This window comes from Microcaecilia unicolor, chromosome 8 (assembly GCF_901765095.1).
Source record: "Microcaecilia unicolor chromosome 8, aMicUni1.1, whole genome shotgun sequence".
NCBI classification, from domain to species: domain Eukaryota; kingdom Metazoa; phylum Chordata; class Amphibia; order Gymnophiona; family Siphonopidae; genus Microcaecilia; species Microcaecilia unicolor.
Window position 1 is genome coordinate 226,686,531 of NC_044038.1, and position 15,688 is coordinate 226,702,218.

Here is a 15,688-nt window from a genome sequence, read left to right on the forward strand (position 1 = left end):
GTGGGTTTGGGTGGGAAGACAAGAAGTTTGGTCTTGGCCATGTTCAGTTTCAGGTGGCGGTTGGACATCCAGGCAGCAATGTCGGATAAGCAGGCCGATACTTTGGCCTGGGTTTCCGCAATGATGTCAGGTGTGGAGAGATAATGCCCTGAGTCAGGGCATAAAGCCAGCATTTCCTTTTCTCCTCTTTCTTTCCTATTGTCCTTTAACAGATGGCTAAGTTGCAGTGGAATCTCTAGTAGAATTCAAAAAAAAAAAAAAAAGCAATTCATAGTGCCTTAAGCCCTTCTCTCAAAACCACCTGGGATATACTGTATCTCTTACTTTCACTACCTTCCCTAGCTCAGTCGCTGCAGTCACAGTGCTTTGCCAGGAGCAGGGGTGAGCCAGACACCCAATTTTGGGTGGGCTTGAGCCTAAAGTGGATAGGCATGAGAGCTCCACCCAGCATCTCTCCCTCCTGTCCTGCCCCCATCCCCATCCCAGGTGACCAGGTATCTCTCAACTTTGCCCCCCTTCTCTTTGTACCTTTTAAAGCCTTTTTTTTGTTAGCAGCAACTCATACCTGCTTCACATGCCACCTAGAGCCTTCCCTCCGATGCAACCTCCCGGTCCCACCTATGTGGAAACAGGACGTTGCATTGGAGGGAAGGCTCCGGGCTGACAGGAGCAGCAGGCATGAGTTAGTGCTCACTGCCAGCAAAGAAATGCAAGACTATAAAAGGTATGGGGGGGTTGGGAGAAGTTATGGCACCTCAGATGGATAGACGGATTGACCTAGCCTGACCACAGTGAGAACTGTAATCCATGCCCATTGATCAGAAGGCTGTCACTGCACTTGGACTGACCTTGGGTCCATAAGTGAAGATATGAGAGAAAAGTGGAAAGCAATGATGGTCAGCTGTGGCCCAAATATGAATCTAATTACTCAGCATGGAATGTTGAAAGCAGCATCTGATTAATCGGTTGGCCAAAGCAAAAAGTAATATGGATGGGCCGTCAGAAGATTTAATTTTCTGTTGTTCCCTGTGTCATTTCTGAGAATGTTTGTTTCAATCATTTTCTTTGGCCATTTTTTTCTTTGTCTCAGTAGCAAAGTCATTGAATACACACTCTTCGGAAAAAGGGTGCCCTATTTCTGAAACAACGGGGCACTCCTTTCCTGATAGCATGCACATGAACGGTACTTACAAGTGAATGGAATAGGAGGCAATGGATTAGGAATTGGTATTGGACGGAAAACAGAGGATAGGGTTAAATGGCCATTTCTCTCAACGGAGGTGGGTGAATAGTGGAGTGCCACAGGGATCTGTACTGGGACTGGAGCTATTTAACATATTTATACAAGATCTGGAAAATGGAATGACAAGTGAGGTGAATACATTTGCTGATGGTACAAAACTATTCAGAGTTGTCAAAACACATGCGGATTGTGAAAAATTGCAGGAAGACCTTAGGAAACTGGGAGACGTCCAAATGGCAGATGAAAGTTAATGTCGACAAATGCAAAGTGATGCACCTTGGAAAGAATAATCCAAACCATAGTTACCCGATGCTAGGGTCCACCTTGGGGGTCAGCACCCAAGAAAAAGATTTAGGTGTCATTGTAGACAATACACTGTAACCTTCTTCTCAGCGTGTGTTGGCCAAAAAAGCAAACAGAATGCTAGGAATTAGGAAAGGGATGGTGAATAAAACTGAAAATACTATAATGCCTCTGTATCGCTCCATGGTGCAACCTCACCTAGAGTATTGCGTTCCGTTCTGGTCACTGTACCTCAAAAAAGATATAGTGGAATTAGAAAGAAGAGTGGCCAAAATGATAAAGGGGATGGACCTCTTCTCATATAAGGAAATGCTAAAAGGTTTAGGGCTCTTCAGCTTGGAAAAGAGACAGCTGAGGGGAGATAGGATTGAGGTCTACAAAATCCTGAGCGGTGTAGAACGAGTAGAGGTGAATCGAATTTTTCCAAAGACTAGGGGACACTCAGGGAAGGTGCATGGAAATACTTTTAAAACAAATTGGAGAAAATATTTTTTTCACTCACTGCATATTTAAGTTCTTTGGGGAAAGGGACTTGATATACTGCTTTTCTGTAGTTACAATCAAAGTGGTTTATATAGTACTAGTAAAAAAGCCCCATTTCTGATGCAAATGAAATGGGGGCTAGCAAGGTTTTCTTCTGTGTGCATGTGGGAGTGTGTGTGTCCCTGCCCTCTGCCCTCTCTCCCTTCCCCTGTGCTGTCTGTCCCCTCCCCCCTCGGAGTCGAGTCCTTCAGTGTTAAGTTTCCTGCTGTGTTTGTGTTACAGAGATAGTGAGGGCTTCTGCCCTCTCTCCCCTCCCCCTCTGAGTCCTTCACTGTTACAGAGAGAGAGATTTGATTTCGTGCTTTGCTGTGTTTTTCTTCACTGCGAGGGTGGGGCAGACACTCATGGGGAAAACGGATATCTCTCCCCCTTCACACTTTCGGCTGGAAGCTTCATTTAGAACGTTGGTGGTGCCTTTTATATATAGAGATATATAGGTACTTATTTTAAACCTGGTGCAATGGAGGGTTAAGTGACTTGCCCAGTGTCACAAGGAACTGCAGTGGGAATTGAACCTAGTTTTCTGGGATCAACATCTGCTGTATTAACCATTAGGCTACTCCTCCACTCTGGTTTGCATACTTGGGTTTAAAAAGGTTTGGACAAGTTCCTGGAGAAAACGTTTATAGTTTGTTATTGAGGTAGACACAGGGGGAAACCACTGCTTGCCCTGGGATTGGTAACATGGGTTTCTGCCAGGTATTGTGACCTGGCTTGGCCACTGTTGGAACCAGGATTCTATGCTAGATGGACCATTGGTTTGATCCAGTATGGCTATTCTTATGTTCTAATGATGGTTCACTATCAGGAATGGACTGTGCAATGTTTCAGAAAGAGTGCATCCTTTATCCAAAACAGTGCACCTTCTTTAAATAAAGTGCACTCTCTTCTCAGGAAATGGAAAAAACAGGAAGTTTTGTGTGAGTGGGGGGGGGGTCTCCTCATTTTGTTTAACAGCGATGAGCTGTCATTTGAAGTAAGTAGCCAGATTATGCAAACTTTCTAGTCCCTGAAGTAAGAACAAATGCATTGCTCTTTCAGCAGAATTTAAGCAGCTTCTGTGTGTTGAGCTCCAGTGACACAAGTTTCTCACTTAACAGACAGATATCCTCATTTGGAAACACAGGTACTCAGGAATTGTGTTTGTTTAATTCTACCTTAATCCTTAAATGACTCCAGAATGTGTGCAGAAATAGCATGACAGGGGAGGTGTCAGAAGTGGCTCCTTCGTTAATGATGGGCAGAGACACCAGAAGATAAAATTATTAAATAGAAGTGCCTGTCAGCTCATCCCTGGTTCCACCTATGTCAGTGTTTAAATGTGGGCTTCGAGCAGTGGCGAGGATCAGACTCTAGAGACACAATGAAGACCATCGGTTCAATCGTCTTCCTGTCGGTGCTTCTCGCCTTCTGCACCGAGCTGGACTCTGCATCGTTTCCTAGTAAAGGTGAGTATAGCAGATACTTTTCAGAAACAGAATTGTGTTAGACCTGGCTGGTGAAGGCATCACATTTTACTCATGAAAGAACGAATTGCTTTCATGAACTATGGGCAATGTGGACCTTCATTTTCAAAAGCAGATTGTTTTTGCAGCAAACCAGAATTTCCAAGATTTTGGCAAGTTCTTACTTTTGACGTTCAGCTCTGAAAGTCTCCTTCAGAGGCTTCAGAACGTTGCTTGTAGATGGATCAAATTTCTTTTGAAAGCTGGTGTTTAACATTTGTTTAAAAATGATTTCTTGTGAGTGTTACTAATTGCTGAGCTGAGCTGTTTTCTTTCCCTGTTCCAGCAAATGAAAAGAAATAATATCTGCAATTATCACAGGGCTTCCTATATCTGTCTTGTTGATGTCACAGCTAATAAGGTTCTCATGATATCGAGAATGACTATACATGAGATCAACTTGCATACACTGGAGACAGTAAGTGCAAACTGATCTCAAGCAGATTCATTGCTAATATCCTGAAAAAAAATATTGTTGGATTACTACTACTACTTATCATTTCTATAGCGCTACTAGACGTACGCAGCGCTGTACACTTGGAAGAGACAGTCCCTGCTCGACAGAGCTTACAATCTAATCAAGACAGAGAAACAAGACAAATAAGGGATAAGGACAAAGGGTAACAAGATTCCGGAATCCCAAACAGTAGCAAGATTCCGGAACCCAAATAATAGCAAGATTCCGGAATCCCAAAGACTACTACTACTACTACTACTTATCATTTCTATAGCGCTACTAGACGTACGCAGAGCTGTACAGTTGAACATGAACAGACAGTCCCTGCTCGACAGAGCTTACAATCTAATTAGGACAGACAAACAGGACAAACAAGAGATAAGGGAATATTAAAGTGAGGATGATAAAATAAGGGTTCTGAACAAGTGAATAAGGGTTAGGAGTTAAAAGCAGCATCAAAAAGGTGGGCTTTTAGCTTAGATTTGAAGACGGCCAGAGATGGAGCTTGACCTACCGGCTCAGGAAGTCTATTCCAGGCATATGGTGCAGCAAGATAAAAGGAACGGAGTCTGGAGTGTTGGATTCGTCCTTGTTTAGCCTCCACTTTTGTCTGCTGAGGAGTAATCAGGGCAGATTTGGGAAGTCCTGTATGTTACAGATCCTTATGCCAAAATACACCTAATAAAGAGTGTGCACACAGGACAAAAATAAACCACAAAAACAAGGTCTCTTGATTAAAAAGATGCAAATGTATTCATACAATAGGATGTGATCACATAACCCCCATGTGGCCACGTTTCGCATCAGGGGTTGATCAGTCTTTGAAATAGATCATACAAAGGAATTAACATTGCTTTTGACTCGTAACCACTTGTAACCACTCGACTCCACCTACCCTCCTCTCCTCCTTCCTGTACACATTAATTGATTTGATTTGCTTACTTTATTTTTTTGTCTATTAGATTGTAAGCTCTTTGAGCAGGGACTGTCTTTCTTCTATGTTTGTGCAGCGCTGCGTACGCCTTGTAGCGCTATAGAAATGCTAAATAGTAGTAGTAGTAATCTCAAGGAGTATCAACATTCCATGTAGAACCCCAAAGAATAGCAAGATTCTGGAATCCTAAAGAGTGACAAGATTCCATGCAGAATCTTAAAGAGTAGCAACATTCCATGTAGAACCCCAAAGAACAGCAAGATTCTGGAATCGTAAAGAGTGACAAGATTCCATGCAAGATTCGTAACCACTTGTAACCACTCGCCTCCACCTACCCTTCTCTCCTCCTTCCTGTACACATTAATTGATTTGATTTGCTTACTTTATTTTTTTGTCTATTAGATTGTAAGCTCTTTGAGCAGGGACTGTCTTTCTTCTATGTTTGTGCAGCGCTGCGTACGCCTTGTAGCGCTATAGAAATGCTAAATAGTAGTAGTAGTAATTAAATAACTATAATCTGTATCACAAAACGAACAAACCAGTCAGCTAAAATATCAAATACAAAGAACATCTCTTAATACAAATAAACCTTTTATTTATTACATTTGTACCCCACGCTTTCCCACTCAAAGCAGGTTCAATGCGGCTTACATAGTAATTGGGATTACAAAGTATTGGTGGAGAGAAATAAGTTGAGTGTTATCGGAGTAATAAAAGACATAAGAATGTAGAAATGCAGGGATGAGGGGAGTAGGAGAAGCATGAGCAAGGGTAAATGAGCAATTGGAGGGGTAGATGAGTCGGAGGGGCATGGGCAAGAGTGAGGGGAGTAGGAGAGATGTGAGTAAGGGTAGGTGAGCATAATGTTTCTACACGGATCATGATTTCTATTTCTTAACACTACAATAAGCTAAGGAAAATCACATTCCATATTGGTCACTTTTATAAGAGTATGTATGTATTCTTTAGGTTCCCCAAAATAAAATGTCCGCTGGTTCACCTTACAAATACCAACACCATTATGCTTAATACATAGCATTTATAACAATTATAAAACTTCAAATACTATATCTAAGCACACCCTATGAATTAAAAAAGTATCCATAAAAAGATGTTTATACTTCTTGCAATTCTAGATGTGTCAATATTTAGAAACCATATGTCAAGAATGGGTGGGCCTGTGAACACCCAAGCCAAACCTGTAGCTAAGCCACTGTTTTTGACAGGTTACTTAGTGAAAGACACATCCCTGCACATAAACCATTTGGAAGCTTAAATTGGCAGTTAAGACCTGGCTTTTTCAACAAACTTATCCACCATAGTTCTGGTGCTGAGACTTCAAGGTTTGATACACCAAGTTCTGCCTGTTTGTTTTATTTTTGGTTTGAAAGTTAGCTCTGTGTCAGAGTCTTACCTACCAATCGTTGTATTTATTTTCATAATTTGTTTTAGTCTGCTACTCAGTTTAAAGCGGTATGGTAAATCATTAAGAAATAAATAAATCACAGTTTATGGTTGTTTGCATTTCTGCCAACAATTCATATATTTTGAAGAGGTAGAATAATTCAGTACCCAACAACCAAACTCCCCTACGTAAAAAGACCAGACTAACTAAGGGGATCTTTTACTAACGCTTAGCTTGAGTTATGATCAGCGGGGCCCACAGAAATAAAATGAGCCCTGCTGCAGATAACTTGAGCTTAGCTTTAGTAAAAGAACCCCCTAAGGTACTAACAGGCTTATTTTAGAAAGAGAAGGACGCCCATCTTCCGACACAAATCAGAAGATGGGCGTCCTTCTCACAGGGTCGCCCAAATCGGTATAATCGAAAGTCGATTTTGGGCGTCCCCAACTGCTTTCCGTTGCGGGGACGACCAAAGTTCCCAGGGGTGTGTCAGAGGCGTAGCAAAGGCAGGACTTGGGCGTGCCTAACACATGGGTGTCCTCGACCCATAATGCAAAAAGAGGGCTTCCCTGATGAACATTTGGATGACTTTACCTGGTCCTGTTTTTCTTACGACCAAGGCACAAAAAGTTGCCCGAACTGACCAGATGACCACCAGAGAGAGTCGGGGATGACCTCCCCTTACTCCCCCCGTGGTCACTAACCCCCTCCCACCCTCAAAAAAAATCTTTAAAAATATTCTGTGCCAGCCTCAAATGTCATACTCAGGCCCATCGCAGCATATGTACAGTAGGTCCCTGGAGCAGTTTTAGTGGGTGCAGTTCACTTCAGGCAGGCGGACCCAGGCCCATCCCCCCCACCTGTTGCACTTGTGGTGGTAAATGTGAGCCCTCCAAAACCCACCACAAACCCACTGTATCCACAACGAGATGCCCCCCTTCACCTGTAAGGGCTATGGTAGTGGTGTACAGTTGTGGGTAGTGGGTTTTGGGGGAGGTTTGGGGGGCTCAGCACACAAGGTAAGGGAGCTATGTACCTGGGAGCAATTTATGAAGTCCACTGCAGTGCCCCCTAGGGTGCCCGGTTTGTGTCCTGGCATGTCAGGGGGACCAGTGCACTACGAATGCTGGATCCTTCCACGACCAAAGAGCTTGGATTTGGTTGTTTCTGAGATGGGAGTCCTTAGTTTCCATTATCGCCGAAAATCAGAAATGGCCAAGTCAAGGGATGACCATCTGTAGGGACGACAAGATTTGGGCATCCACGACCGTATTATCGAAATGAAAGATGGTCGCCCATCTTGTTTTGAAAATACGGGTTTCCCCGCTCCTCCACCGGGACGTTTTGCGAGGACGTCCTCAGCAAAACTTGGGCGTCCCTATCATTATGCCCCTCTACATGACCTTTATAATCAATTTTTTCTATTTTTGCTATTATTTAAATAGGAAGCGAGATCTTCAGTAATTAATTGTTCATTATAGCTCAACTACCGCTGCTAAAACTCCCAAAGCAGCTACATTTGTAGCTCATGGTCTCATAACAACAGCAAATTAAATTATATCATCGATCTCTGATCCAAACAGTGCAATATATGAATTGAGGGCTCCTTTTACAAAGTTGTACTGCCACAACGAAGCACATAGGAACAAAATGGGCTTTGTCACGTATGCCACACCAAACTTGCTGGCGCGACTTTATAAAAGGAGCCTTTAGCGTCCATCAACTGATGTTTGGTCAGAAAGGTTCCATAATATTTGCCCATATAAAACTACTCATCGGTGCTTACAGTTCAAAGCAAATGCTAGGGCTTATCTGCTGAGTGGAATCAAGCGGTTCCAGGATAGAACCAGTCCAATGATGTGCCCCGTTTCAGACTTTGCAATGCTTTCTAGTTTCAGAGGCAAGTTCATGTTTTCAGTGGGATTTTTCTCCTTTACAGACCATCCTGGGTTTTGCCCTGATGACTTCATGCGATGCTTACTATCATACCCTCCTGACTGTACTTATGACGTCGAATGCGCAACATATGAAAAGTGTTGTTCTTACATGTGTAAAATGCAATGCAAAGCAGCAATTTTTGGTAAGAGTTTAATGCTGTAGATCCAGCCATAGCAAAGACTGAAACAAACAAGGGATGATTTCAAGCTGCTCGCTCTGGTTGAAAGCTCCTGGGTACTTTTTACCTGTGGTTATCACAGTTCTCCAAGGGAAAGTTACACATTTACTTTCACTTTCAAAAGCAGTCCCAGGTACAAGGAACCTGCAGAAATTTCCCTCTGCTTCTTGTGTGGGTAGAATTTTCCTGGGGATGGAGAAGCACACATGAAGATTTGGAAACACACCCCATCCTCTGGTGCACAAATTTCCCAATGCAGAATGTGTGCAACTAAATTGGGTAACGAGCCAATTAGCGCTAATGTTTGGGTGCTAGCATTCAATTATTAGCGTTAATTGGCCGTATTTTGGATCTACACATGCACCTTGCTAGGCAATATTCTCTAAAGATCCGCCCATAAGTCTTATATTGCACAACTCAAAGGGGGCGTGGCTATGGGAAGGGCATGGGAGGGTCAGGGGCGTTCACTAAATAAGCACAAAGTATTAGTGAATACCAGGGATTCTAGCCTAATTTATATGCCAGGATTCACTTGGTGTAAAGCCTCATGCCCAAAGCTTAGCGTACAAGTCAGCTCTAAACACTATTCTATAAATGACGTGAATAGAGTAGCGCCACATGCGGATTTTTTGCGCAATTCTTTCAGTTCCATTTACTGATTTAGTCCCATGTTTGTGCTTTCACAGTCCCTCCAGGTGTATTGAGGAGGGGGCAGCTTGCAGGCAGCTGATTTAAGTATCTAAAATGTTCAGTTCTGTGTACTAAGCGTGCACAGACCTTTTTCATTTTGGCACATTATTTCCCAGATGCTATAAAGGTCACCCAAATTTTTTATTTATTTAGATTTTGCTCACACCTTTTTCAGTAGCAGCTCAAGGTGAGTTACATTCAGGTACACTAGATATTTCTCTGTCCCAGGAGGGCTCATGATCTAAGCTTGTACCTGAGACAATGGAAGGTTAAGTGACTTCCCAAGATCACAAGGAGCAGCAGTGGGATTTGGCCACCTCTGGATTGCAAGACTGGTGCTCTAACCACTAGGCCACTTCTCCACTCCAAATCTGGATGTGGATTTAAGATGCATATGCAAACTAATTGGTTAATGAACCTTTAACTATCAATCAATTGATGTTAATTATTGATGTTAATTGGCATCAATTAGGATTTGTGTGCTCATCTGCCTGCGCTTTATTTAGGTTTATTAAAATTTGATATACCACCCTAGAGTAAAAACTTTCAGGGGCCCGTTTACTAAAACATGGTAGGGCTTATGTGCAGGTTACACACGCCAAATTGAAAGTTGGCAGGGCTGTTCCTGGTGGTAATCGTCAGGACAGCCATATTGGTGCATGCTGTGTGGTTATAGTGCAGGTAGCGCATGAGCCCTTACCACTAATTCAACAAGTGACGGTAAGGGCTTAGGCAATAAATAGCCACGCACTACCTTTCATTCTAGCGCACGGCCATTTACTGCCTGCATTAAAAAATGCCCTTTTACCCAGCCTAAGTAAAAAAAACGGCACGGTGCGTGCCAAAAACACGCACTTGCACTACCGCAGGCCTCTTTTTACCGCAGTTTAGTAAAAGGGCCCCTCAGAGCAGATTACATAATAAAATCTATAACAACCAAGGGCCTAAATCCCATAATGCCTATTTCAAAAGGGGCGTGGCCAAGGGAGGAGCAAGGGTGTGCCAATCATTTAGGCTCTTCAGTTATCAATGAACATGTAAAAAATGTTTTCAAAAATTTGTTTTTAATTCATTTTTGATATGGACGTGAAATTGTTTGTTTGGGCTGTTGGTTCTTTTTTGTTTGCTGTATGACGTTACCCTTCAGCATTGGTTAGTTATTTTGTCCCCAGAGTGTTTTTTACTTACCCAAAGTTGAGCACATCCTATTTAATAATCCTATATCCTATATAATAATTTGCACCTCCATCTGGCTGCCTGGGTTCCTAACATCTTTAAGAGGCTAACATCAGCCAGCTTTCAGGGTTTAAGAAAAGGGAAGGGGAAGTAGATTTCGGTTTCTGAAGTTGAACAAGCAAACAGAGCTGTTCCCATAATAGAGATACTGAGGGCAAAGCTTTGATGGTGTCAGCATGGTCTGTTCCTGCTGTCAGCTACTGTATGAGGCACACACAAACACTCTCTCTCTCTCTCACTCACACACACACTCTCTCTCTCACACACACACACTCTCTCTCACACACATAAACACTCTCTCAAACACTCTCTCTCTCACACACTCTCTCTCTCACACACACATACACACACACACACACTCTCTCTCTCTCACACATACACTCTCACACATAAACACTCTCTCTCACTCTCTCTCACACACACACACTCTCTCTCTCACACACACACTCGCACACAGTCTCTCTCTCTCACACACACACACACACACACACACACACTCTCTCTCTCTCTCTCACACACACACACACACACACTCTCTCTCTCTCACATACACACACACTCGCACACAGTCTCTCTCTCTCTCACACACACACACACACACTCTCTCTCACACACACACACACACACACACACTCTCTCTCTCTCTCTCTCACACACACACACACACACTCTCTCTCTCACACATACACACACTCGCACACAGTCTCTCTCTCACACACACACACACACTCTCTCTGTCTCACACACTCTCTCTCTCACACACACACACTCTCTCTGTCTCACACACTCTCTCTCTTAACGGTTCCCTTAAAAACATAATTGTCATTACATGATAACCTTGCTAGCGCCCATTTCATTTGTTTGAGAAATGGGTCTTTTTTTACTAGTTACTCTATAAAGCGTTCTCATCCTGGAGCTGTAGAGATTAGTGCTCAGTGCTGATTTCTATCAGTGCTGATTCTTGAGTCCTGTTTACTGAATCTGTCCCTAAATGTGGAACCAGCTTTATGAGAGTGGCAGCAGGACAGTTGCCCTGGCTCCCATGCCACAGTAGGCCCCAAGCCTGCTTTAAACTGAAGGAAGCACAGCCTGAAGTAGGCTTTGGGAAGTCCCCTCCTCAGTTTCTGCCCTGGGCCTCTGCATCTCTAACACTGGCCATGCATCCCCCTAGCTGTGGATTTTCCGTGGCACTATCCAGATATTAGCACCAAAAATTCCTCCTACTGTTAATTGCTTAGCTATATAAATAGAGATAAATCTCACTGCTGTATTGATAACCGGTGACAGTGATCACATTCTATAAAACTGTGGACAACTATTCAGATTGCCCCTGCCCTTGTCCTGGCCATTGTCCTTTCTGAGTTGTGCACTAGGGGATTCAAGCACCCGGTTTTATAGAATACCACACAGGAAACTTTGTGCGCAAATCCCAATTATTGGCAATTAACTGCAACAATTGGTTGTTAACATCAATTAATTGCTAGCTAATGGATAGTTTAACTATTTGTGCGTGAATCTTTAATCTAGGCTGAAATTTCAGCTCCCAAATTTGGACTCCATAAATAGAACCCAGGGGAAAGTGTGCTAGGGAGCCTGTCTGCGTAGAAGCTGCAGGGGGAAGGCTGGACATACGTTCAATAGTTACTACATTGCCTTTGCAGTGAGGCCTGTTCCTTTTGGTTGTTAATCTGTGTTAAGTGCTAAAACCTTATGCTTTTTCGTAAACTTGTTCCTAAACGTCTGTGTTGGTTGGTTGTTGTCAAGGATTTGAGAACTACACAGCCACACAGAAAGAGGCTTTTAATGATGTGACTTTCTCCCCCCCCCCTCCCCCCGCCCAGATAAACCTGGTGAGTGCCCAATGGTAAACGCCAAGTGCGCGTTGCCTCTTCAGACTGAATGCGGCAAAGACTTTGAATGCAAAGGAGCTGACAAGTGTTGTCCCATCTGTGGGCGTTCATGCTGGGCCACAAACTAAGATATCAGCATTATTATTGTTATTGATTGATTTTATGGGATACTGAGTTCCTAAATATTAGGGGTACAAATATCCTGAGTTATAAAGGACAGTTAAAATTTGGCTCTGGATTGTGCAATTTTTGCTGAAGCTTCTAGAACATTAGATTTTTTTTTTTCCAGTAAATCTGTCACATTCTTAATTGTCTTGTATATGTGTGCTGTGTGGTGTGGTCACATCTACTTAAGATCTCTGTGTGGTTTGAAAAGCTCAAACAGGTCATCTTGACATGATCCTGTTAGAAAATGCATAGCCACTTGCCTGAGGCTACCCTGCGGCCACTTAGAAGGTCTATCCCCAGCACAGCTCAGGTCCGCCTGCACCTGCCGCTTGTGCTCTACACTATCACCCTGCTCTACACTATCACCCTCCTCCCACCGACTGGTCCCAACCACCTCTGGGCGAGTTTCCCGCTCTCAAATTATCCCTAGTGATTCCTAGGTTACTGGGCCACACTCCCAGTGGTCCCACAGTTCCTAGAAAGCACCCATAGACCCAACACACAAACCACTAAGATCCTTAGTCAGTCCAGACAAGCAGAGGCAATAAATTAAAAATGTTTATTGTCACGAAAAATATTGAACAGTGAACCATAAAAACAGATGGAACAAAAACAGCACATAGTAACGGGTAACTGAATATGGATCAATTATAGAACTATCTAAACATTTGTTCACTACCTGAATAGTGCCTAGGAAATATAGGAAATGTAGCAGCTCACAGGTAATCAAATATAACTGTTTACAGGGTCTGAGTAAAGAGGTCTTTCTCTCTCTACTTCCATGCTGAGACTGTAGAAAAAGCCAGTGTATCCTAGATTAATTTTGAGCTCCTGGGTCAATCAGAGCCCAGAACAACAAGTTTTAAAAATAGCTGGCCACTTCACTGCAGGTTACCTCTTACCTGTGTTAACTAAAGCGGGAACAGTCAGGTCTCTCTAACAGATTTAAACATAAACATGCACCTCCTACTGACCAAACTAGAAAAATACACTTCAAGAAATAATACAGTTTTACAGGCCCACTGTTTTGTCACAGATCCATAAAAGCATCACAGCCTCCAAAGATTCCAGTCTTGTGTGTTCTGGGAACTCTGAGACCATCAAAAGGGAGTATTAAGAAGACAGGAGAGAAACTGGAATGTGAATACAGTTACTTGATAGTCTCTGATTTGTCTTTGCAGATTAACTATGATATAGATAGATGCCTGCCTTTTCAGCTCTGGCACAAGGGAATGCATGGAATTTCACCTTTTTCTGACATGGATCTCACTTATGGAACATACAGTATGTGGAAAATCCAGGAACATCATTAACATCTGTATTACCATCTGCTCCATTTCAGCAGCTCATTAGAGCTGTAAAGGCAAATCCTGATGTTGTGGCTGTACATTGATCACTGCTGTGTACTGTATACCATTAATGTGTTTGATCTGAAAAAATGACCATATTTGAATCCTGTTTGTATTGTGCAAATGAGGTGTTTTCTGATGCAGTGAAACTTACACAACTGAAGAAAACCCCAACAGATTAAAGTTCAGATAAAACTTTAAACATATGTATACAGAGAGCTGTTCAATTATTGTCAGAATAAAAAGCTTGAATGATGAAGTCTGCTCATTTGCCTGCAGTTTCTTTTGCTGGGCTCAGATTTACTTACAGGGACTGTTGCTGTGAGTAATGGGGGTAATTTTATGACAGGGCACCCAGGCTATCAAGACACATAAATGGATATGTTGCCTTTATAAACCTTAGAGAAAGCAGGTGTATAATTTACACCGCTCCAAGGCATGCATAGTTCTGTCCGTGTAAAAGTGTGAATAATGCATAAGTTTCCATCCTGGCTCCGATTTGCCCATTGTCTGTCCCTGGGAACATCCACTATGACATGTAGCCACTTCAATTTTTCTGTGTGTATATCGTACAGTTTGATCAAACAAGATTACTTGAGCGAATAGACCCCTCATTCTATAACACTTAAATTTATAGAACACTTTGATCCACACATATAAATGTCCACTTTTGTGCATAAATGCAGTAGTGTGAGCAATCGCTAGTTTGTATTTATTTATTTATTTAGCTACATTTATACCCCGCATTATCCCACAACAGCGGGCTCAATGTGGCTTACAAAATTACAAAAGGATACAATTCTGGGAGGGTACAGATTCAAGGAATCAAAGGGAGGGGTAAGAACATGAGGATAAGACCAGGGTGCATCACGAGGCTGGTACAAGGGTACATGAGGTAGGTACAGTCGGTGGTCATGCGGGTACAGTCGATGTGAGGAAGGTTAGGACTTGGTGTTGGCAGTGGGGTAAGCTTTCTGGAATAAAAATGTCCTTAAGGATTTCTTGAAGAGCTGGTGGTCATCAGTCTGCACAAAACTAACTTAGGCCTGGATTCTATATATGACAACTAAAGTTGCACACGCAAATTTGACAGTGAGGCCAAACTACACGCGTGACTTAATTGATTAACTAGCCAATCGGTGCTTATAATTGGCTAATATCAATCAATTGTCTGCACTGATTGGTACTAATTAGAATTTACACGTACAACTTTCTAAGTGAATTCTGTAAAGTGGTGTATGTATATTCTAATGCGCAGATCTCAAAAGGGGGTGTGGCCATGGGAGGGGCATGACGGGATGTGGGCATTCCTATTATAGAATATGCCAGATCCATGCTTAAGTTAGGCGTGGAAGTTTACACCAGGTTTTAGTTGGCGTAAATGGGTTACTTAGCAAACAGTAATATCCATTAGTGTGCACAAACCCTTAGTAAAACGCTCCTCAAGTGACTTGCCGAAGGTCACTAGGAATTGCATTGGGAATCAAACCCAGTTCCTCCCCAGTTCTCAGGCCACTGTGGTAACTATTAAGCTACTTCTCCACTCCAGCAGCAGAACAAGGGCTCCCTCAGGGTGGGATGATTCACAATTCCCACCCCATTGCTTTGTCTTGCTGCAGTACTTTCAAATTGCCTGAGCTTGCCCCCAGCAACTTCTCCTTCCCAGGGTGACCCATGTTTTTCTGCTCAGTTTCTATGTCTAGACCTGCCAGGTGTGCCTTGTCCCTCTACAGTCAAATCTAGAAAATGCCTTATTTACTCTGGTGTCAAAAGGACTGGAAGTGAAATAACAGCTACTATTTCATATATCCTTCCTGACGTTGCCTCTCACAACTCATATTTCAAATAAAAGGTCCTCAGATAGCAGAAAAACATACCAACGAACTCTC

The 15,688-nt window shown here is 42.8% G+C and overlaps 1 protein-coding gene across 2 annotated transcripts in view; it reads left to right on the forward strand.

The window, feature by feature from the left end:
• The window catches only part of LOC115476932 (WAP four-disulfide core domain protein 12-like), a 46,172-nt gene extending 32,109 nt beyond the window's left edge, over positions 1 to 14,063 (forward strand). Inside the window, exons 1-3 of one of the 2 annotated variants that reach the window (XM_030213521.1) lie at positions 3,376 to 3,537; positions 8,330 to 8,470; positions 13,632 to 14,063. In XM_030213521.1, the coding sequence (XP_030069381.1) occupies positions 3,453 to 3,537; positions 8,330 to 8,470; positions 13,632 to 13,636 (231 nt within the window). In that variant the 5' untranslated portion in view covers positions 3,376 to 3,452 and the 3' untranslated portion in view covers positions 13,637 to 14,063. Of the gene's footprint in view, positions 1 to 3,375; positions 3,538 to 8,329; positions 8,471 to 13,631 lie in introns of those variants that run through there. The other variant, XM_030213522.1, reaches the window with a different exon arrangement.
• The last annotated feature ends 1,625 nt before the right edge of the window (positions 14,064 to 15,688 follow it).